This window comes from Xenopus laevis, chromosome 5S, assembly GCF_017654675.1.
Source record: "Xenopus laevis strain J_2021 chromosome 5S, Xenopus_laevis_v10.1, whole genome shotgun sequence".
Lineage (NCBI taxonomy): Eukaryota > Metazoa > Chordata > Amphibia > Anura > Pipidae > Xenopus > Xenopus laevis.
The window spans coordinates 63,290,664-63,316,154 of NC_054380.1; the positions used below are offsets into that span (position 1 = coordinate 63,290,664).

The window sequence follows — 25,491 nt, forward strand, 5'->3', positions numbered from 1 at the left end:
GGCGACCTCAACCCCTCTCAGTTGGTAATGGTCACCAAATAATCAGCGGTCCCACCGGTGCCGAGGTTGGGGCCTTCTCGGGCCATTCTCACTCTGTCAACAGTCTGTCCTTTGGGACAGGTGGACCACACAATTTGAGTTGGTCTGTGTGTACCTGCTTTTTCCCCAATCCTGTTCAGGCTCCACTTTAATTAGCTTGTTCCAGAGGTCCTGTAATGCAACCACAAACTGGGGGTATAAGATGCAGAGGTCTGTGGCTATTGCAACTTCTGTCGCTTGTAGCTGAAGCACTCCCTTGCTAGTATCACTGTTCAGTGAATCGAGCACCAGGTCAGTCACATATTTGGCAAGTGGGCTGTTCCTGAAGCCACACGTTCAGAGTCTTCCATCCTGCTACTCCAAATGTAAGCTTAAGACACAAATTAAATTATGGAAGACCTTTCGGTGAACCAGTCCAACTTTTATTTCTATATCTTCTCTACAATAGCATAGCGGTAGCTCTTTTCCTCCTAACCTCTCTCTGATAGCAGCCTCACTCTAAGACTGCCAAAAAGAATGGCCACGTCGTTTCCTGTTCCTCTTATTAATTTCCCCAACTCGCCCAACTTTATTTCACAATTTAACCTTAAGACTCACTGCCACCTAGTGGCCAACTAATATAGCTTCAACCATTACATGAACATGTTCCATTTTGCCCCTTACAAGTGGGTTTTCTAGAACAGTCCTTTGAAATGGCTTATGTATAAAATGTACACACTGCATAACTGGCTTGTTTTCTTCTACATATATGAATGCTTAATAAACAGCACAGTCCCAAAATGTATCTTTTTTAAAATGGGATATTTGGGATATGGCCTTCATGTAATTCAGATCTTTCTGGATAAGTAGTTTGCGGATAAGATATTATTATTACTATTAAACTTGAATATTAAAAAAATATAAACAAGTAAGCAGACCCTCTTTTAAAATCCCTTTTGAGACAAATCCCTAGCAGCATGGATATCAAGAGTACTCAGCTAGAGTTACAAGCTAATGGCATGTTTTTTCCACTGGCGTATATATGACAGCAGATAAAAGCTGACCTGCTGCCTTCCGCAGCGTATATGCGTGAACTTACAGGCATGGGATCAGCCTGCCTGCGCACACACACATAGTGGATTTTTGTTAAAAAGTAATTCTTGCTGCCTGAGCAAATTGTGCTTGTTTTATTACCTATAATGAAAAAGAGTAATGTAAAATATGGTGTTAAGTTTGCTATCTGTCTGGTAACTAATTACAGGTATGGGACCTGTTATCCAGAATGCTTGGGACCTGAGGTTTTCCGGATAACAGATCTTTCTGTAATTTGGATCTTCATACCTTAAGTCTACTAGAAAATCATGTAAATATTAAATAAACCCAATAGGCTGGTTCTGCTTCCAATAAGTATTAATTATATCTTAGTTGGGATCAAGTACAAGGTACCGTTTTATTATTACCGAGAAAAAAGGAAATCATTTTTAAAGATTTGGATTATTTGATTATAATGGAGTCTATGGGAGAGCGCCTTTCCGTAATTCGGAACTTTCTGGATAGCGGGTTTCTGGATAACGGATCCCATACCTGTAGCAGGTAGCATTTATCGGTCAGCTGTTTAAATAGAAACATCTAAATTAGTTGCTGTGGGCTACTAGATGCGGCCAAACATAAAGCTTTTTATTACATTATAGGGCCTATTTATCATACTGTTTTAAAAAAGGCGACCACAAATCACCAGGCGTGCTGTGTAAAAAAAAAGTATTTTATCAAGTTGTGTATTCATTTTCAGTGATCATGTACTTCTGTGTAAAAAACTGGCATGAAAGTAAAGGCAAAAAAGGTTTTAGCCACTGTGTTTTTTCCAATGACTTTGTTGGAACCTACACTTGATGCTTACCGTATTGTTTTGACATTGGAAAATAATACACACCTTGATAAATTCACAACACAGTTATTTACACAATTTTTTCAGTGTTTTTACACAGTATGATAAAAAAGCTGTAAAATGTTCCTTCAAGGAATGCAATATATAATGTACATTTGTTTAGGAATAACTGCAATCTCTATATTTTTTCAGATTGTGATAAGTGTATATGGGACTTAATTGATGACCTCAAAATAGCTGCATCACTAGCAGATGAAACAAAGATTACAGCACTTAGCATATCAACTGGTGTTATGGCTCACAAACATCTAAATTATATCAATTCCACGTTGATCCATCTTACGGTATGAGATACCATTTTTTGGTTTGTTTTGGTAGGAAATTTAAAAATGTTAAATGACATTGTGATTGCAATTAAAATTTTTACGGGGTCATTAACAAAGGGAGGAGCAGGGTGCAAAATGCAAACAATAGTTCCAAGCTTTCATGGTTTTTCAGTGCCATGTTTTGCACCCTGCCCTGCTTTGAGTGCACAATATATGCAGTGCAGCCTCTGAACAGGCGCATGGTGCATCAAATCCCTGTATGTGTAAGTACATGCTGTCCACAGCTCTCAAACTAATGCCTTGTTCATAGTGAAAGAAGTAGGCTGCGCACAGTGCTATGTAACACCAAGGGGTAAAGTGGTGCGATTTTGTGCCTCTTGGTGCTCTAGCACTTATGGCAGAGGGTTTTGTAAATTTGAGAGTTTACTGATTTCATATAATTTGCAAATGAAAGAACAGCTGATTGAAGTTTTATACTTAGGGGGCCGATTTATTGAATCAAAACTTTTTCAGGTCTTGTTTTTTTTACTCCAAAAATCCTCTTTTACATCTGGAAGATCTTTCTTTTATTCTTGGTGTTTGGGTGTTTTTAACACTGTAGATTCATAGTTATTGTGCCAAAAAGTTGTGATTTTCTGTGACTTTTCCCATTTGTGCTTTTTCAATTCGGATTTTTTAATAAATGTAATTTATTATTTATTTCATTGGTGGTTTTAGAGAAAGTGAGTTTAGTCGTGGTTTCACGATTAAATAGGAGTCTACAAGTTAAAACCTCAACCCTACGACTTTTGGTATGTCCCCCTCATATTCATTGTGGATAAATTGTTAAAGAGAGTCGCACAGACATCATATGTGTTGCAGGTGGGGAGCTTACCCCTTTTACTGTGACCACCTGTGTGCACAGGGGGTCACAATAAAAGGGGTAAGCTCCCCACCTGCAACACATATTGTGTCTGTGCAACTCTCTTTAAGAATTTATCCACATTGTACTGACATGTGCTAACCGTCTAGGGTGATCTGCACCACCAAGGCAGGAGAGTCATAGGAAAGGTGAGAGGTGCGGTTCATCTACATACCCCGTAATATTCATGCCACAGTGTGTGCCGCTGATAATGTCCTGTAGTTATGTTTAAAATAAAAGAATTATATTTCTAGTGATTGCAATTGTGTAATTCCATTTAAAGGAAATGCTAGAGGAGAAGAACAATCAGTCAGTATTTACAGATCTCATAACTGAAAATGCAGAAAGTAAAGCGGAAGCTCTCCAGACCAATGTAAACAAGCTTGCAGACAAAGTAAGTATTATTTGTTAAACCGGCACTCACCATCGATCAATCAAGTCCCTTCTTCAGGAAATAACATAAAATTATAGTTAAGAGCACTCACGGGTATTGTGAAAAAGGCTTTTATTGGAGTATTACAATCTACCCCACATGTGGGGTAGATTGTAATACTCCAATAAAAGCCTTTTTCACAATACCCATGAGTGCTCTTAATTATATTTTTATATATATATATATATATATACATATATATATATATATATATATATATATATATATATATATATATATATATATATATATATATATATATACTGTAGATAGACAAATACAAGATTCCTCTGCACTCAACCCATTATCAATATATTTAAGACAGAGACATTTTGTGCATACTGCTACTGAAAAATGCCTTACCCTTTAAACAAAACAGGGATTGTTTGTCCATATATTGCAATATATTTAAGCTGGCCAACTACGTCAAAGTCATCCCATATCTGGCCAGTCCTATGCTCAATTTTCATCTGATTCATTAAGAATTCTATGGTTTAATTATACATTTTATAAAAGGGACAAATACGTTTTACCTGCAACTTACTAGCTGCTTTCAAAGTAAAACTCCCAAACTTGGCTGCCCTTTTATTAGACACCAGTGGGATCACCTGACTATAGTTGGAGGGGGTTGGAGCTACAACATGGAGCTGGTCACTGCTCTTGTAGAACTATAACAAACAAGGGAAAGTTGTACTCACCACTAGTTTTTAAAAACATTAGGCGGGGGTGCAATGAGGGTGTGACCACAAAATACATATAGACAAATACAAGATTCCTCTGCACTCAACCCATTATCAATATATTTAAGACAGAGACATTTTGTGCATACTGCTACTGAAAAATGCCTTACCCTTTAAACAAAACAGGGATTGTTTGTCCATATATTGCAATATATTTAAGCTGGCCAACTACGTCAAAGTCATCCCATATCTGGCCAGTCCTATGCTCAATTTTCATCTGATTCATTAAGAATTCTATGGTTTAATTATACATTTTATAAAAGGGACGAATACGTTTTACCTGCAACTTACTAGCTGCTTTCAAAGTAAAACTCCCAAACTTGGCTGCCCTTTTATTAGACACCAGTGGGATCACCTGACTATAGTTGGAGGGGGTGGGAGCTACAACATGGAGCTGGTCATTGCTCTTGTAGAACTATAACAAACAAGGGAAAGTTGTGCTCACCACTAGTTTTTAAAAACATTAGGCGGGGGTGCAATGAGGGTGTGACCACAAAATACATATAGACAAATACAAGATTCCTCTGCACTCCTCCATTATCAATATATTTAAGACAGAGACATTTTGTGCATACATATATATATATCAAATTATTGTATCTTACTTATATATATGGCTCAGAGGATCACTGGGTTTAAAGTAGTTTGGTATGTGTAGACCATGATATTCAGAGACAGTTTGCAATTACATGTTGACAGGGTTCTAATTATTCTACCAACCAGTCAGTGGTTTAATTAAGAGAATGGAATATGAATGGGAGAGGGAATGAATAGTAAGATACTGTAAGTAATAAAAAAAAAGTTAAAATGGTTATCACCTTTAAAAGTTAGAAATGGGTATGTAGCACACCCTTGAGTGTACTTTTGCTGTGTATTAAGGCTGTGTGTGACCAGGCTAAAACTGCTTGTAGTGTGCCCTGGACCCCCAGTGTACCCGTGCAACTCCCTGCAACTCCCGGTACCTGGTGTAGATCAATGCAGCAGGATATTCAGCCAGACAATTTCTTTGCAGTAAACTATAACTTGTTTATTAACAGAGAACAGTGGCAAGGTTGTGGTTCACAAGCACTTCGATGTTCACAGTAATCATAGAGTAGCTTCAAACAGTAGTATTCCCTCCAGGGGGCAAGGTGCAACAGACGGGCTAATATTCAATAGATATCAAAGGTACAGCAACAATAGACTTGGGAAATAGTTACCACTCTCACTGGCACTATCCTTATGGTTGAGCACTAAGGCATGGGTTTCTCAGCATGGGGTCTTGTATCTTGGCACCGGACTTGATCCTCACCTCACCCACTGTATTCAGCCTGGGATCTTGGGTCTTGGTATCCTATCTGGTCCTCAACTCACCCACTGTAGTCCCTGCACTAGTGGTTCAAATACCACGGGGTCCTAACCCCACTATTTCTCCTCGTTGGAGCCACGTCTGCTCTCTAGCTACCCTGGGCTAACTTTCACTCCTAGAGCGACTATTACTGTAAGGGCTATTCCACACGGGGAGATAGCGACGCGTTTGCGGTCGCGGCGACAAAGCGCCGCGACAGTCGCCGCGACCGGCGCAGGCGACAGTTTTGTATGGGCGCCTATGTAAAAACGCCTGTGCTAACCACACGAGGCGATGCGCTTTTCAACAGTCGCCTGAAAATGCCTCGCCAGGCTTTTTCAGGCGACTGTTGAAAAGCGCATCGCCTCGTGTGGTTAGCACAGGCGTTTTTACATAGGCGCCCATACAAAACTGTCGCCTGCGCCGGTCGCGGCGACTGTCGCGGCGCTTTGTCGCCGCGACCGCAAACGCGTCGCTATCTCCCCGTGTGGACTAGCCCTAATACTATCCCTATCTCACGCTTCACTAACTTTTCCGGCAGACTTGGACCTGTAGTACCTCACACTGAGGCAAAGTCCCAGGACAGACCCAGACCGCATGGTGCTAAACCCTTTTATTTTGACAAACAGTGCCATCTAGTGGACAATCTCCATGAACTAATTTGGACCCAGCAAGGGACATAGGTGCCTGAGTTAACTAAAGGACCCTTAGGTGTCCAAATACTAAAGAGGAATGCCTGAGATAAATACACCCAAATCTCAGGGTCTCTACAGGTAGAAGAAAAAAGCAAAACAAACTATGGTGCTGCATGGATAACTAGATCACACTGTGTGGCTCTATCTAATGGACCTACATCAGACCTTATCCATTTTGGGATTAGCCAGAAGATGCAAACTCCGACAATGTAATTGTTGATATCAGCTGGAGGCCCAGCAAACAACTACACTGCTAAATATTTCTTGCAACACTGTTATAAGTAAATGCTGACCAAAGTAATTTATCAATACTAGGCAAATTTGCTCATAGGCAGTAGCTCATAGCAACTAATCATTATTGGCTTTTTTCTGCTGGCTGAAGGTAATGAATTTGCCATGGGCCTTGTTTAGTGATAAAAAGTAACATGATTTTAAGGATTTGATTCAGCTAGGAGCTTGGATTCAAATGAATCCTGCAAACAAAAAGGCTGATTCCTGGATTTGGTGCATCCCTGATTTCTCTGTGCTATTACAGTATATATATTTAAAATCTGAGAAAGCTTTGTTTTTATTTTTTTATATCAAAATCATTTTACATGATGGGAATGTTTCAGGAAAGCATGGGCTGAAAAACTGTAGCTGACGAGAAATATATAATGTTATCTTGTGTCTGTACTGTATTATCTACAGCTGTGTTTTTGGTACTCTGAGTCTCTGCTATAATCATGCACAATGTAGCTCATGAAGTGTTGACATTGGCCATTTCTAGGGAAATCTAGCTGAGATGAAAGAATCTCGGTTTCACAAAGAAACCATGGAAACCATGAAACGGGCTAAGCTTACTGCAGGACAAGTAAATGATATAGAAGATGGCATCCAAGGTAAACAACTTTTTTTCAGTGCTTTTCAAACTACTGTGTTTGATACAACATTTATATGGCATTTTATATGGCCAATGGGAAAACTGGGGGAATAATGCTTTGCAGAGAGAATGAAAAAGATGAATTATATCATTACAATACATTCATAGAAAGCATTAAATGACTATTTAAGATAGGACTATCATTTACAGGAAAGACCCAGTATTAATTTGGTCACCCAACACATAAGCCAAAGGCTCTTATGAAATTGTCTGAAGTGATAAATGCTGATGGGATAATTTTTTGCATGTTAGTATGTTTCCATCAGATAGTATGCATATGTTGGTAACTTGTATATGTTTATACATATTTATATTTATGTTATATACATACATATTGTTTATACCTGGCCATTATTTTACCAGCCTGGCCAGTGAAAATGTATGCTTGATGCCAATGTTATCACAAGAAAAGAAAGATAAAATATAGGAAAGCCAGTATGTTTTTTTTAAAAAGGGTGGCAACCCTAAATATTAGTAATTACATGTTTGATTATTTGATTAACCTTTATACAGAAATTGTAGTGTCTATTCTATTATTGTACAATAATTCCTTGGTGCTCATTTTAATCATTATTTTTTTAATGATATACAATCAAAAAAAGTTTAATTGGTGTAGATACTTTGAGGATGGATGTGAAAACTCCCAGTTTTGTAACTCATTGCAATAAAACAGTATTTTCTGGTGTACTGTATAATGCTGATTGGTCAGTATAACTTATTAGACCTGAGGGATAATTTATGAATGCAAGTACAATGTGCAAAATGTGTATGTTTTTATACAAATTGGGTGCTATTTGCACTGAGCAATTTAAGAGTGGAGGTTGAGTCACTTGTAGAGTGCAGTGTGAGAACCATGAAGCTACCACCAGGTCCAGGGTGGCAGTAATAGACTAGTCATCAGAAGAGGCAGGATGGACGCATTGGCAACCATGTGGTAGAGCAAGAGTATGTTTGGATGCAAGTGCTTTACTGAATTGCATCTACATGTGCTTTACATTGTGTCCATTTCAAAGCACCTGCACTTGTGAGTTTATTCATATATAATCTCTCTGGAGAGAACTTTAGCCATCTTATTATTCTCTTTGCAGAACTACTTGGCAAATTAGAATATTGTGAATCGTTGCATGGAGACATGAGCAAGGCTGATCGTGTTACAACTCTTAAACAAGCAGAGCAAATTCTTAAGGATATGGCAGATCTGAACTTCAGTACACAGAGGATTGCATTACAAGAGGAGGAGGAATATGTTGAGTAGTGTGAGTTACCTGAGTCTAGATCTCTGTCCCAGTCAACTGCTTATCAGTAATGTCTGTTCAGCCTAAGGGCTGATTTGACAAAGATTGTACCCGGTTGTAAGGTCACCTTAGCACCTAACTAAGATTTTTTTGTTGGTGATGGTGTTTCCTTTATTAGGCCATATATTTATATATTCATGTTATATATACATGTCTGGTTTTTAACTTTAAATGCTGAACATAGCTTGCTTTAAATAAAAGTGATTCCTTTATGATTTCTTTCATTTTTTTCTTTTTCAGTGCGGACTGAAATATTATATGAATGGCAGCAAGTACAAAACAACACCCAATCTCTTCTTCCTAATGTTAACGAGAAAATTGCAGAATATGATAATGAACTTGCAGATCTGTATGAAGCAATGGAGGAAGCACGCCAACACATCAACCAAACTAAAGAAAAGAATATGGCAAACATTGGAAAGCTTCAAATGTCTAATGTAAGATGGAATCTCTTTCCTGTATAGCACAATAAAATTTGGAAAAATCACTTCTCTAACTATGGGCACAAACAGTATAAACAAAATGAATATACCATATAATTGACATCCTTAAAAGCTATATTAATTGCAATGTTGCACAGTTTCACATTTTTTTGTCTTATTAATAGATTCAAACAGTAAAGCTGAATAAGGAAGTGGAAAATGTCAGTGGATCATTGACACAGTCCAACATAACTTTGAGTGGCACACACAAACTTATTTCCAACATCAGCGATATCACCAAGGTAATATACTAAATAAAAGGAAGGAAAACTTCCTTGGCCAATTCTTATTCCAGTAACATCCAATTCAGTTTCAAAGAACCAAAGTTGAACTTTTAAATTTATATGTAACAGTATGAGATTTATCTGGAATGTCTGGGATGTTTCTATAATTTGCTTTACCATACTTTATATTACCGAACCAATGGAAAATCACACAGCTTTGTTAGGATCTGAAGCAATGGCAGAGATTTAATTTTAGATTTGTTTTTGTATAGAACATGACTGGACATCATGCTGAAGTTGATGGAGCTTACACAGGACTAAAAGAAAGACTTGCAAATTTGTCTCGCAATGTTGAAAATATAGTTGAAGAAGCTGTGAATCACTCTCTTACCCTTCAAAGAGAAGCAAATGGGCTGAGCAGGTAGGGGAGCAAAATTGCAGAGAGTTAAATAAAAGAAATATAATGACTATACTGCTTAATGTTACATATTTCCATAACAGCATTTGTAGAACCTCATTTTCAACAGAGTGATCAGTGGAAACAATTTTGCACATGCCTGTAACACCAAGTATGCTACAACATGTGCAAAAGGTTTGTGCCTGTTTGTAATATGCACATAGGTGTATACTAATTATAAGCATCTTTCAAATGCACACAATTTTGTGGGCGCAAAGAAAAGCAAGGCAGTGCACAACGGAGACCCTGTACCTGGCAGGTGTAAAGCAGGGGCACCATCAGAAGTCTTAAAGTCCTATAAAATTAAATTACCAGTGCAGTGGGCCACTGTTTCCCAGATTTTCTTTGCTTGCCCTTAAGCAGGAGGGACTGAGTCAAGCCCATAGCCACAGTCAGGGTCCCGGTATTGTTGCACAGATAAAAAAATTTGCACAGAATTCACTATGTATGTTGCAGATACAACTTGTTTCCACCTTGATAAATTGCATCCAAGTTGTAGTGCACATTTTACTTATTTCAGTTGTGTGCAAATGGTATAACTTTCAGCATATCTGCAGCATTACCATCCTATACACTGGCAAATCAGAAGCATGTTTGTAGCTTGCTAAAGATACCCCAGAATAAGATGCAGCTAAAGGTATGTGTTAATTATAGGGTTCAAATCACGCTGAACTTTACTTTCAGTCAACATAAAAAATCAGAAGTCTAATACTCCGTACACTAAGGGAGTTATTTACTAAAGATTTTTTTCTCATCTGAGTTTTAAAGTGGAAAACACCATTTTTTTGTGGGAAAAAAAAAACTCAAATGTTTTAGATTTATTATCCCCCGTGGCTGGTAAAAGTCAGAAAAAAAAATACTCCATCTCAAACCTGCTGAGGTTATTTCGAAGTCAATGGCAGATGTCCCTTTTACAATTGGAAGATGATCTGCACTGGGTTTTGTAATATAATCTAAAAAATTTGTGGTTTTCGGGCGATAATCCGAAAAAGTTGTATGGTTCAAATTTTTTCACATATACATAAAGTCAAATTGTGGATGAGAGTCTGGTTGAAGTTATTTTACTAAAATAAGAATATTTTTGATTTTATTAAATACCCACTTAAAATATATTAAGAAAGCAATAGGCTAAATAGACTGGCTTGCTCAATGAACCTGTCTGAAAAGACTGATTTTTCATTGTTTTATTTTACACCACTGCAAACCAAGGTGCCTTGGCTAAGAGTGATCAGGTGCTATGTTTTAGAAACAGTTAAAGGGGATGTTCACCTATAAATTAATGTTTAGTGTGATGTTGATATTTTACAATTGCAAAATTTTGCAATTGCAGTAGGTTTTTATTTTTTGTTACTTGTGGTTTTACATTTATGAATAGGATAGACTGGAATAAGAATAGGAGACAGACTGAATAGTAAGATGAGTAATAAAAAGTAACAATACATTTGTAGCCTTACAGACCATTATTTTTTTTAGATGGGGTCAGTGACCCCTGTTTGAAAGCTTGAGAGTCAGACGAAGAAAACAAATGATTAAAAAACTACCTAAAAAAAAGACCAATTGAAAATTTGCTTAGAATAAGCCATTCTGTAACATAGTAAAAGTTAAATTGCCAATTGATGCTTTATTTGGGTGTGGTTCTCCAGATCAATGACGGCCGCCTCCCCAATCCAGTCATTGCAAAGCCTCTCAGCTTTGGCTTTAGCCAGACACCAAAACGGTTATGTATGAATACACAAAAACAAGTTCTTCAAAATAGACGCAATGCAGAGCACAGAATTGATGCAATTTATTACATTGTTCACATACACTACTGCACACTCCCCATGATTTTAAAGTGTGTGTGAAATAAAGTGTAACGGTGGCCATAGACGCAAAGATCCTATCGTACGAATCGAGGATTCGTGCGATTTTCAGACCATGTGTGGAGATTCCCGACATTTTTCATCCGGCTGAGATCAGTCGTTTGGTCGATCGGACAGGTTTGATTTTGTCCTGACCGTCCAGCCAGAGCCCATTGCGCTCTCATCGTAATCCGATTGTTCGGCCATAGGGCCGAACGTTCAGATTATCCCCGATATAGCCATGCCCGTTAGTGGCATATTGGGGATAGATCGGCTCTATCGCCAAACGACATCGCCAAACGAGCGGATCTTTGCGTCTATGGCCACCTTAACTGTGCAATAAGATTTGCAAATATGCAAAATCATATTAACTAAATATACCATTTGGCAAGGGGTGCCCACACTTTTGCTTTCACGTTTGGCTTTAGCCAGACACTGAAGGGGTTATTTATTGGCATTCGCCAGACAATGAAGGTGTTATTTATAAAAACACAAATATAAAAATAAATAAATAAAGCATGGGCTTGTGTGACTTGTGAGGGAAAACAATTCTTCACCTTGTCTGTCAGGTGAATAATTTTGCCATAGTGCATTATTGCAAAACTGGTAATTAAACAGACAGTAATATTTTTCTATTATTTTTTACCAACAGACTGCAATTTTGCACTGTTGCAGTAACCTATACCAATCAGTAACCTATACCAATCATACAGTATATGTTATTCCCCTGTCACAGTTCTAAAGTGCACCATCCTTTTGTCAGTTGTGTACATTGTGTTGTAATGTTTTTCCTTTCAGTAACTTAAAGGGAATTGATGCAAATGGATTTGTTCAAAAAGCCATTGATGCCTCTAATGTCCACGAGAGCATTGTTAATATTATTGAAGCTGCTAATGAGACATCTTTTATTGCACTGGGTACAGCAGAAAGCGTTAATGATGTAAGTTGCCATGCTTTCATTTACTTATTATAGTCATATTGACATTTTGGGGTTATTTATCAAAATCCAAAATGTTCTCACTATTTTCTGAAAACTTTTCTGACCAAATTGACTTTTCCCCCCTATTTATCAATAAATTTTCTTGTGTGTAAAAAGTTATGATAAAATCGTAAAAATATATTGAATCCTACGATTTTTTAGGATTTTGCTCTCAAATCCTACAATTCTTTTGTAAAATAGCGAGAAAGCTACGATTTTTTCAAAAACCTAGCACAAGTCAGAAAATCTTCCAATTGTTGACAGGACATCTGCCATTGACTTTTACATGTTTTTGGCAGGTCTGAGTTGGAGTACTTTTTCGTCTGACTTTTAACACCAGCTGACTTTAATAAATTCTGAAAAAAAATTGTATTTTCCCCTTTAAAAGTCTGACCAGAAAAAAATTGGAGCTTAATAAATAACCCCCTTTGTGTTTAGTTCACTGATCTGATAGTTTAAATTTGTTGATTCTGGATACAAACATTGCTATAAATCCATTACAGTGCTATGGTAAACTCAGATGTATTGCAATTATTATTTGGTTTATGCTTTAACTGAATATTTTCATAGCATAGCACTAGTATTTTAAGTTTTTCAATTTGTTGCAACACAACAATCCTTCTCAATAGTAGAGGTTAGCTCTGAAAAAAGTAATACTTCAATTCTCTGAAATGGCAGCATCCAAATAAAATAAACTATATAAACATATCTATAAAAATAGAGTGTCAGGGATGTATAGTGTTATGTTTTACATACATTTGGTTGTGGTGACCCCTTCTAGAGTGCAGTCGGCAAAACATACATTTGCTGAATGCCGTGCCTTCTTTGTTAGCAGTTCATCATATCTATCTTCACATAAGCCACGCCTATTTTATTGCTTGTTAACGTTCCAAAAATGTTTCTGGTACAGGTGGGGAAAGGTGAAGTAGCTGTCCAATTAGTAATGTTTTCTCTTCAGCTAATTGTCATTGACATCAAATTATGTCACTGGTATTTCAAATACTTGGATTGGATTGTTAGGGGGTATTAAAATACTGATACAGTTTTCTCTCACTCTGGCATATGGAGTTTTTCATTCACTTATGTTTGGAATTTGCACAAACAGAATTGGCTAACTTAATTCAGTGGTATTTTGATTGAAGTGGAAGACGGAGACGTTACAACAAAGTAGTGTTAATGAAAGTTTTTAGGATAAGTTTCAAAGCTTGCAGATCCCTTCTACCATCTGACTGAAGAAAAGCCAGGGAAGTTCAGAATGTGGTCCATATGCTGGAGACAGACTGACAACTTCTGCTATCTAAATTCAACCCTTTAAGTGCCAGGAATAATAAAGTAGCAGCTGCCAGTGCTGTATATTTTCCATTTGTCTCTGGCAAGTAGCAACATGTGGCATAGCAAGATCAAAGTGCTCTAACAAAAGGAATTTAAGTGAAGAATTGTGTCTTATTCATCCAATACCAGAACCTTCTGTTTATGTTGGCTGATAATCCTGTACACTCATCTAATATGGTTATTGGCTGTCCTTGTATAGAAATATCACTGATATTTTGCTTGACTAGTATCAAATATAATTCCATGCTGTCTACTAAAACAGACCTTTGTTTGTATATTGTTCATGTAGGCTTCAGATGGAATGGACAACCAGATAAAGTATCAGATGACAGAGAATGAGAAACTTTGGTTTCAAGCTAAAGAACTGAAGGAGGCATCTGATTCAAGTAAGCTTTCTTTACATTACTGCACATTAAGGAATATGGACATGACGTTTTCCATTGATTTCTTATTTCATAATGTTCTAGAAAGTTTTATGTTTGTCCTATACTTTTTATTAACTAGTATAACCCTGTTGCATGTTCTGGTAGAAGACAATCCACAATAGTTTCAGCAAAGTAGCATTCGTTACTATTGGTGATATATCTTCCATATCAAATGCTCTGGTGTCAAATCCCCAAACATACTTAAAAATACAAATCCTATAAACCTTATATTCATGGCTACAGTATATAAATGAAGGTCTTAAGCTCTACACTGGTTATGTTCCATTTACTTTTTACTCCAAGTTGATCTACTTTCCATGCCCTTTATGAAATCAAGGCTCTTAGCATTTTATATATATATATTTCCAATATAACTTATGGGTACAAATCAACCCTGGGGTCAGAGTTATTTCAGCAACTAGCTGAAAGAATATTGACATTTTGATAACCTGCTTGCAGTATTTGTATTTCAGTGTCAAAAATCATAGATGTCAGAGCTACTGGCAAATTAGAAAAATATTTCCATAAATACTTGGTTATAAAATAAATAAATCGAATTTTATTATTCTTTCTGCCAAGGTAAAGACTTACGAATTTCAGAAACTAAACAACGTGTAAATGCTGCTGCTCTAAAAAATGATGCTTTAAGTGATAGGCTAGAAAATGCCATTTCTCAGATTGAAGTACACGAAGATGGTAAGTCAACATAAAAAACACATTCTTGTTTATTATTTATTTTGACCTAGTTTACATATTAATAGTTTGTGAGGTGTAGAGATTATGGGGCAAATTCACTAACCTCTGAAAATTTGCCAGAGACGGCTTCGTTCAACACTTCGTCAGGCGTAGATTCGCCAGGACAACTCTAATTCACTAAAATCCGAAGTTGCATCCAGGGCGCCGAACGCTTGCGAAGTTGTGCTAGCGTTACTGCACCAAGCGCTAGCGTTGCCTGATTTGCATACGGCGGGAAGTTAAAGTTCAATGGACGTATGTGTTATAGCAAATACATTACACTACACAAGCCGGGAAACCTTAATAAAATAAAGTTGTTATATTGCCCTACACATGAGCCCAGTGTATATTTTATGTGCCATATGTTAGGAAATGTAGGGGGAAGTCGGTTACCCCCCCAAAAAAATACGCTCTTTTTCAGCCTATCACCCTGAAAAAGAAAAAGACTTGGGACTTAGAAAAAACTATTTTTTTAGGAACTCCTATCTACTCTATTGCACTTCGCCTGGTCTGAGGTGGCAAAGGCAAGTCTGGCGCAAGAGGTAACGTTCAGTAAAATCTGCAACTTGGTTAATTTGCGTAGTTACGTCCATTCGCCAGAGCACAAATTCGACAGGCGTTAGGGAGCATAGTACCACTAGAGTCTATCTCCTTCGCTAGCGAATTTATGCCAGTGACCGTTAGTAAATCGGCAAAGTACCAAAATGACGTCACGCTGGTGAATTTTCGCCCTTTAGTAAATTTGCCCCTATGTTTTTTGTAAGCGGGGAATCTTACTTACTTGTGTATTTGTATATCTGTATATATGAGTGAGCTAATACTGCTTATTTTGTCATGATAAAATTAAATATTGCCCATAAACCCTAATGAAACATTGCTTCTAGTGGCCTAATATACAAGCATTAAAATGATAGATAGTCCTTTTAGTGTTCCCTTAATACTGCTAAACCTCAACAGTAGCATGATGCACATGTCTTACATAATTCACCATGATGCTCGTGTCTTACATATTTCTAAACTTGTGTATTTTTTGCAATTTCTACCCTGCCTTTCAGCCTAAATGAATTGCAGCAGATTTCTGCATATTATTTACGATGTGCAGAGATCTGCAGCAATTCAGAAACCTACAGCCATCACATAAATACAGAGCTACCTGCATTGGGCAGAGCTGTATTCATTTTGGGTGGCACACATGGGGTTTACTTTTACAAGTATATAGGGGGTTATTTACGAAAATTCAAAATTTTCACTAGCGTTACTTTGGCAATAAAAGCTAAGATCCGACAGCGTTGCCTAATTTACATACGGCAGGAAATTATAACGTTACATGGACTTATATGTTGCAGCAAATACATTACACAAGTCCAGGGAACCTTAATAAATAAAATAGAGTTGTCATAATGCACTAGACATGAGCCCACTTTATAGTTTATGTTCCATTTGTTAGAAAATATATAGGGAAACCCGGTTACCAAAGAAAATGTTATGGACCTTTGCAGGCTATCACTCAGAAAAAAGGAAAAGACGTCAGCATTTTTTGGGACTTATAAACATTTTACATTAAAAATTGACTGGCGAAGGCAAGTCAGGCAAATTAGGTAACGTTCAGTAAAATCCGCATCTTAGTGAATTTGCGGAGTAACGTCTGTTCACCAGAGCGAAAATTCGCCTGTCAGAGCGCGAAGCAACGCCAGCATCTAGCTCCTTCTCTAGCGAAGTGACGCCTGTGCCCGTTAGGAAATCGACGAAATCGTCCAAAATGACGTCACTATGGTGAATTTTCGCTAGCTTTAGTCACTTCGCCCTTTAGGGAATCTGCCCCTAAAAAATGTTGATAAATCCTTTAAAAAAAATCACAAAATTTTTCAGATTTGACGCCTGAAACGATATCTTTCAATTGTAAAAGGGACATCTGCCATTGACTTCTACATGACCTCTGCAGGTTTCAGATGGTTTTTTATTCAGGTTTTTAGCAGCCTTGGGTATAAGAAATATTTTCAGTTCACATTTTAGGGTTAGTGGTTGTAGGAATACGCTTTCGCAGTATTAAAGCCCGAACAACCAGGCTGCGCGAAAGCTTTTTTCCGCAAGCTATCAGACTCCTCAACTCACTGCCTGTCCTCCGACTACATACCAGACACACCTGAACTGTGAACTTAACTTTGTGAACTGTTAATTTATTTGCATAATTCTAAAGGTTTACACATGTATATATCCAATTTCTGCCTATATATTGCACATTTCATGTTTACATATTTATTGTGTATTTTTAAGTGCCTTTTTTGTGATATGTACTAGCTGGAGCCACATCGTCTCGTCTCACTGTATATTCGTATACTGCTGAGATGACAATAAAGTTTACTTTACTTTACTTTACTTTGGTTGTCTAGTGGGGTTGCGGGGACGCCTGCTGTGCTCGCATCGCGAATGTTCCATTCTCATTGCCCAGTGTAAAGGTCTATTCCGATACAGCAGTTCCTGTATGCTCTTCTCTTGTCTGATTCCTGACCCTTGCCTGTTCCTGACCTTGCCATTCTGCCTCCTGTGCTGACTTCAGCTTGTATTTGACCATTCCTTGAATTCTGATTTTGTACCACGCTGCTGTGACCTTGGCCTGTGACCACGACTTTGCTTCAGTTATCTGATTTGGTACCGCTTTGCCCGTCTGGTATTGACCCTGCCTGCCTGTACATTCCGTTCCCTTGCCTGCACAGAACTCTCTCCTTGGTCCTCTCACACTAAGTCCTGGAGGCATCTTGAGTAGTGGAGGTCTCCTCCCATAGCCAAAGGGGGCTGCTATAGGCCGTGACCGGGTACTTGGAGTTAGTTCTGCGTTTGGAATAACTTGCGTTACAGTGGTCTTTTCTTCTTGGAAGTCTAGTAGAGAACAAATTTTACTTTTCAATAGTGTAGAGTGTAAGCATCTTGTACCATTTTATCCATCCACTGAAGGAACTGTGATGTTAAAAAGTAAAAATGTATATATATTTTTTTACATTTTTTAACATTGAAAATATGTAACTGTTAATTCAGCTGCTACAAATGCTATTTCTTGGCAACAAATGTCCTATTTTAATATGCGAAAGGTTTCATTTTATAGTCCTGTAGAGAGCCATGGCTACACAGCAATTTATTTATGTAAACTATAGTAGTACTTCTGAAATAAAACACAGTTTTTAGCAGTGCACAGTAATGGTACATTATGGTTATATGCATATAAAACATATATTCTTTCTTTCTGTACACAGTTAATTAACATACTGTACACAGATTAATTAATTTGACATGTCCATTTACTTCGTAGAAAACACCAGAAAGCGACTAAAAAAATCTAAACTGGTTGCTGAAGAAGCCTTAAACATCACAGCTATGATAACAAAAGTGACCAATCCAATGTCTAAAAATGCCAAGATTTGGACCAAAGAGTTTAGTAATACAGATTTTGATGCTTCTGCTTATAACAAGGTTGTAAACTCAGCAGGAGAGGCTGGTAAGTCATTGATGTAAAGTATACTGGTTTGATTTGCTGCATGGATTGTTAGGCATCAGATGTTCTGTGGCTATAATTTAGGGGGCACATTTATCAAGGGTCGAATATCGAGGGTTAATTAACCCTCGAATTTGACCCTTGAAGTTAAATCCTTTGAATTCGATATTCGATTTAGCGCAAATACTTCGATCAATTGAAGTAAAATTCGACCGATTCGAACGATTTTAATCGATCGATCGAAGGATTTTTCTTTAATCAAAAAATGCTTAGAAAAGTGATGGGGAAGGTCCCCATAGGCTAACATTGTACCTCGGTAGGTTTAAACTACCGAAGTATGTAGGCCAAGTTTTTCTTAAAGAGACAGTACTTCGACTATCGAATAGTCGAACGATTTTTAGTTCAAGTCGAAGGTCTTAGTAGCCTATTCGATGGTCAAAGTACCCAAAAAAATACTTCCAAATTAGAAGTTTTTTATATTCGAATCCTTCACTCAAGCTTAGTAAATCTGCCCCATGGTGTTCAAATTTAAATGTTAACACAACAAACTTTATGGATAAGAAACAAAATCAATATCTTTTATATACTTTAGGTGTGTACAAGCATTTAGCCTTTAATTGCAGACAAATTATTTCATCTCGCATCCACTTCCACTGATTAGCCTCCTGGGTAGTGATTATCCACTATTTGCTACTCTGACAACCATGCCAGAGTTCACTCAAGGATAATCATATTAAATTGATTGCACCTATAATGATGCTGCAAATGTGTTGTGTTATTTTAGCACATGGTGCATGAATATATGAAAGGTTAAATTTCACTAGTAGCCTTTTTACTTACAAACAAAACATTGTCAGTCACTAGTGATGAGTAACTGGTACAGTATATTTTGTGTGTGAACATCAACATAGATCCCCATTTCTTTAGTTACATTCTGGCTGTTGAAGATGTTCACCACATACAATGACTCCCATTGGATCTTCTAGTAAAAATTCTATTGTGTTTGTTTTAACTTTTGTCTTTTTTTTACTTCATCACAGCAGAAAATATATTTTCGATGTGTTTCACAGCTTCAGTTATCATGTCATGACATGTGAACCTTTTACAATGTATATTCATGCATCATGCTGTTTGAGACACATTAGAAAGAAAGTACATATTTTGTATTTATTAGTCTTTCTTTTATTACAGTGAGAAATCTCACAGAAGTAGTCCCCTTGCTCCTGAATAAGCTGCACACAGTAGAATACAAGTGGCCTACAAACAATATTTCATCAAGCATTCTCCGCATTAGAGAGCTTATAGCACAGACTAGGAGTGTGGCCAGTAAGGTAAATGCCATGGTTCTTGTCATACCTGAACTATCTGTTATGTATCATATTATAAGTCTAGCTGCAAGTGTAAAAGGTGGGTTCCGCACTGCTCATAATTCTCTAATTTAGACCTATTTTGGACACACACACTTGAGTTTGCATCCTTGGAACTAAATGTTGTTATAAGCCTACCCACCAGAATTGCTAGGAGGACACTTGTAATAAGCCTTGTGTTATGATTACTGGAGTGGGGAAGTGCCAGGCCCGGACTGGCAATCTGTGGGTTAGTGATAGTAAGGACTTGCAGCGGTGCCATGGCAGTAGGGTCTAATATTGTATCTGTGCCTATTAACTGTGATATTTGTCAATGTGGCACAAAGGTCACTGTCTCACTTGCTGCACAATAGCGGTAACATCAACGAATGCTTAATTTATACTGGATTTTTTTCTGCAAAAACATTTCTTTGATTACTTAGTTTGCTTATCCTGTTGTAAATTTAATTTCAATAATAAGGCAGAAATGAGTGAACTTTGTTAATATAAACCACAAATAAAGCAGCAGTCTATTTATGGTCTTGTAGTCAACACAATATAACTTAAGTGAGTCAAGCAGTTATACATAATGACCAGTGCTTTTTAAGGCACTGTAAGTCCAGTTACGAACAATCAAACCTTATACAAGGTTAAGAGTCGTAATGCCTTAATAGAATCTAGGGATGACAGCGCAAAAGGGAACTAATTATACTTTAATCTCTTAATATGTCCAATAAACAAATATATAGGAGAGAAAAACAAGAAGGTAATTAAAATGCATGTTTCCTAAAGGCTTATGAAAGGTCTTTGTATATAAAGTTGTTTGTGTTTTCTTCTCCAGGTCCAAGTGTCAATGAAGTTTGGAGGTAAATCAGCTGTTGATGTGAGTCTAAAAACAAATGTGGCAGACCTGAAGGCTTATTCCTCCATCAGTTTGTTCCTAAACCCAGTAGCACACCAGGAAAAACCTCATGACAAATTCATTATGTATTTCGGAAATAAGAATGTAAGTGCTTAGACTGAAAAGTACTAAATAATATGTTTTATTCTTTAACTTGCACATAATGGGACTATTAAAAAGCAGGTATCTTCTGATAAGGGGATAATAGGGCCATAGAAATAGCTGCACAGAATAACAATCTTTATACTGAAGCTATAGCAGTTTTCACTCTTATGTAACTGGAGCACCTTTGTTATTAAACCTGTTCTTCATTCAAATCTGTCCCCACTGACGCTTACAATCCAAGATCACATTCACACAAGGGTTGATTTAATAAGGAACCAATAAACCTGCCTGCTATGTTTTTGGAGGGTGGGGAGAAATTCACACAGATGTAGGAAAGATATACAAACATGCTTTTCCAGCAAGCATTTTTTTAGCGATTGCAAAATTCTTTTGCTTCAACATTTAGCCATTTGGCATTAGCAAAGTTTTATTTTGTTAACAAATAGCCATTATTATGGGTCAGTTACTAAGGGCAGCAGAAACACTCTGACATCACATTTTCCCATCTAAACAAAACAGATAAAAGCTATAAACTGTCTGAGAGACTTTGTCAAGGAATATTTTCACTGTCCTTAAATTCCTCCATAGCATTACATGCTTTTGAGCACATAGAAATGTAAATAAATATCAAACCAATAAATGTACAAACATTTTACAAACAATGCAGGTGTAAGTGCAATTTCAAGTGCAGTCGGCATATTTTTTCCCCAAGAATTCCATCATCATTGCAGACACAAAGAGGCATAGAATCTGGCGCAAATGCAATGAGCCCAGAGGAATTATGTCCAATTTGCCAAAATGAATGCAATGGCGCATATGATTCATTGCAAATCAAGTGCTGTTATGCAGAATATTACACAGAAGAGTCTGTCTGGCATAATTTCCATTGTTCAGTGTGCAAGTGACGTATGTGCCCTGTTGTTTTGGCACAACCGTGCTGTGGTGATTGACATGGGTCATTGTGAGGACCCTGGAGCTACTTCCTGGTGAGGAGGTGGTGGTAGATTCAGGGTTACCCTGTGTCGATAGCCGAGGCAGTATCTGATTCAGAATAGAAGGCAGGAAGGACTGAGCAGCTCCACGGAAAATATATGGAGGTGCATGTGCACATTTTGATGCATGCACCTTTATTAAAAGTGGTTTTACGAGCAACTTACTGTGGGGAAAAGTGCAAGTTGCCTACTCCATTTGTGGTGGTAAATGTGCCCTATATCACTGGGTGCCTACACAGGCTGTTCTACAACTCATAAATTCTACTAATAAAGCAAAAGAGATAAACATATTGGGCCATAAAACAAAGTATTACTTTTTAAGTACAACATCAAAGTGCAAGTAATTGTCTTTACTTGCATTAGGGCATCAGGTTGTGTGTTGGTGCAGAAACCTGTTATGTTACAGCCCCCTGCTCAACCCCAAAAGCCAGAAGAAAGTCGAGGTTGTCTAACTATTTAAAACGTCTAGGTGAGTGTGTAGATATAGACTATATATAGCTTAAAATAAATACGTTTGGTAGCAAACAGACTGTAAGATGGCACTACACAGTTTGTGTACCGAGATGTGCTTGCTTGTCAGACTTTAAGAAAGGTGCCTAGATTTCTGTATTTTGTAAATAAACTATATTTAAACATATTAAATAGGCTAATCAAAGTGTCAGTTGTTGACAAGCATATACAGTATATAATATCATCCTTTGTAAAAAGATATAAACCAGTCTGAACAATCAATCACAGTTGAATATGAGAGCATATATGTCATGTCCTAACTGGCACATTACCAAATGGCAAATCATTTGCTTCAGCATTTGTGTTTTTTTCAGTTGTGTCTATTGTGGGAAGAATATGAGCTGATACAGGAGATCAAAATTATTTTTTGTATCATCTCACTAACCCTCACTTCTTGGTCAGGCAAGAATACTGTTTCCTTATCCTCTCTATTTACTCTTGTCTACCCCTCTGCTCTCTCTCTGGATCTGTTCCTAGATCTATCTATTGCTTTATTCCTATTCTGACATCTACTACTCTGTTTTTTGGCTACTCTTTTTTTTGGCTACTTCGACCATCGAATTGGCTACTTCGACCTTCGACTTTGAATCGAACGTTTCGAACTAAAAATCGTTCGACCATTTGATAGCCGAAGTACTGTCTCTTTAAAAAAAACTTTGACCCCCTACTTCGCCACCTAAAACCTACCGAAGTACAATGTTAGCCTATGGGGAAGGTCCCCATAGGCTTTCTAATGTTTTTTTGGTCGAAGAAAAATCGTTCGATCGAACGAATAGCGCTAAATCCTTCGATATTCGAAGTCGAAGGATTTAACTTCAACAGTCGAATATCAAGGGTTAATTAAAACCTCGATATTCAACCCTATGTAAATCTGCCCCTAGGTGTTACAGCTACATCTATTTTTCACTGTGATATATTAACTTTTATAGCCATATAATACTATTATATAATAGTAAATAAATTATGTAATGGCAGCATAATGCATTATTTTATATTATTTGAGTTAAACATTGTTTGCTATTTAGCTATTAACAAGACTTTACATTAATTAAGTTCCAATTAATTTGTAAGGATTTAGCAGGCTTCTGTTGCCTCACAAGGGCTTTATAATTGGTTTTATTTCTTTAAGCTATAAATATTTTTGTTTTTGTGGATCCTTCTTTATTTTGTTGTCTATGATAATGTTTTGCTGGCAAGTAAATTATGCACAAACCAACTTGTTTCTTCTAGGCTACATCAGACTACATGGGTCTTGCAATTAAGAGCAACAATCTGGTATATGTGTACAATCTGGGAAGTGGAGATGTTGAGATTCCACTGGACTCCAAGCCTGTCAACTCCTGGCCAGGATATTTTAGTCTCATCAAAATTGAAAGGTAGTATATGAAACAACTGTTTGATGAAATAGAGGGAAGATGTACACATCCTGCCTTCACTGAAAATAAGTATTCCATCTGTCTAATAATGGCATTACAATCTTTAGATAAACTAATGTATAGTTGCAGCATTTAACTGTTTATTACCAAATCTAAATACCAGGAAGTTAGGGATACTGTCACAGGAAAACATTTTTTTCAAAATGCACCAGTTAATAGCGCTGCTCCAGCAGAATTATGCACTGAAATGTGCATTACTGTCTCTTTCTGAAAGCACATGACCAGGCAAAATGACCTGTGATGGCTGCCTACACTCCAATATTACAATTAAGAAAATATACAGTTGTTAGGAATGGAATTGTACAGTAGAGTGAATTATTTGTAATGTCAATAGAAATAAAAACTACACCATAAAATTCATGACAGAATTCCTTTAAACATCATGTTTGATGCTGTTGCTATTGTTTATATTTTATCCTTATGTGTCCCAAAGTACACATACAGAATGTGTAGTCATTAAGCAGCAGTGTACTCAACCAGCATACTGCATCAGATTATTATAGATATGTAGCAAGTAGTAATAACAATTACTTTACCTTTACAAAAAAAAAAAAGAAGCAGTAACTATTTTTATGTGTGACTTAGCTGATCAAGCTAATAGTGGAGCAGACACTCTAACACAGTGGTCCCCAACCAGTAGCTCGCAAGCAACATGTTGCTCTCCAACCCCTTGGATGTTGCTCTCAGGGTCCTTAAAGCAGGTGCTTATTTTTGAATTCCAGGCTTGAAAGCAAGTTTTGGTTGCATAAAAACTGAGTATAGTGCCAAGTAGAGACTCCTGTAGGCTACCAGTCCACATAGGGGCTACCAAATAGCCAATCACAGCCCTTATTTTGCACCCCAAGGGACTTTTTTATGCTTGTGTTGCTCCCCAACTCTTTTTACATTTGAATGTGGCTCACAGGTAAAAAAGGTTGGGGACCCCTGCTCTAACAAATATTTATTACTTAATGATCCAATGGGAAAGCAATATAAAAGAGAATAATCTTAATAAATTAGTTGCAGCACTCCCCTTATTCATATACTGTATTTTCCTAGCATAATTTCTTACACAGATAGACTAGAATACATTTTAAATAACTGTAAGTAAAAATGTGATATCATTTTATTGACATTTTTTCACAGGCTGGGTCGACACGGCAAAGTTCTTTTAACTGTACCAAGTCCAAGTAGCACAGCAGAAGAAAAATTCATCAAGAAGGGCGAGGCTACTGGAAAAGATTCTGTTCTGGATCTTGATCCCACCAGCATGGTGTTTTACCTTGGTGGGGTTCCTCCAGGATTTCAGGTAAGTGGAAATAACCCAACTGGAATTATTGTGACTCTTAAGTACTGCTAGACAGAAACAATTGTGTAGCACTACAGACACATACAATGGCAGAACAGTATAATCATATTTAGTGAATCAAAACCATAATTAGAAGTAATTATAGTTTAGTATACTTACTAAAGTTTAGTATCTTACCTTCAGTGCTTGAATACTTAAAAGAGAATGGGAAGTTAGGGAAGTCTGTCACTCTTCCTGTCATTATGGAGAAGTTTTTGTGATTCAAGAATGGCATTCCAAACCAGTAAGCATTACAACTCAGATTAAATAGCTTTTGGGGTACAAGCATATTATCTTTTCTTAAAAATTAAGTGGAACAAGGATGAAAAGGAGCACACTCCTTAATGCTTTTCAGAAGATAACCCGGTGC

The 25,491-nt window shown here is 37.2% G+C and overlaps 1 protein-coding gene across 1 annotated transcript in view; it reads left to right on the plus strand.

Annotated features, from left to right (window-relative positions):
• LOC108717424 (laminin subunit alpha-4-like) overlaps nt 1-25,491 on the plus strand; it is a 103,622-nt gene that overhangs the window by 44,314 nt on the left and 33,817 nt on the right. The window contains 15 exon segments of the mRNA XM_041564625.1: nt 2,096-2,247; nt 3,414-3,524; nt 7,095-7,206; nt 8,336-8,503; nt 8,783-8,979; nt 9,150-9,266; nt 9,521-9,669; nt 12,345-12,486; nt 14,147-14,243; nt 14,862-14,978; nt 18,322-18,507; nt 19,696-19,835; nt 20,692-20,856; nt 23,589-23,734; nt 24,920-25,082. Of these exon segments, the coding sequence (XP_041420559.1) occupies nt 2,096-2,247; nt 3,414-3,524; nt 7,095-7,206; nt 8,336-8,503; nt 8,783-8,979; nt 9,150-9,266; nt 9,521-9,669; nt 12,345-12,486; nt 14,147-14,243; nt 14,862-14,978; nt 18,322-18,507; nt 19,696-19,835; nt 20,692-20,856; nt 23,589-23,734; nt 24,920-25,082 (2,162 nt within the window).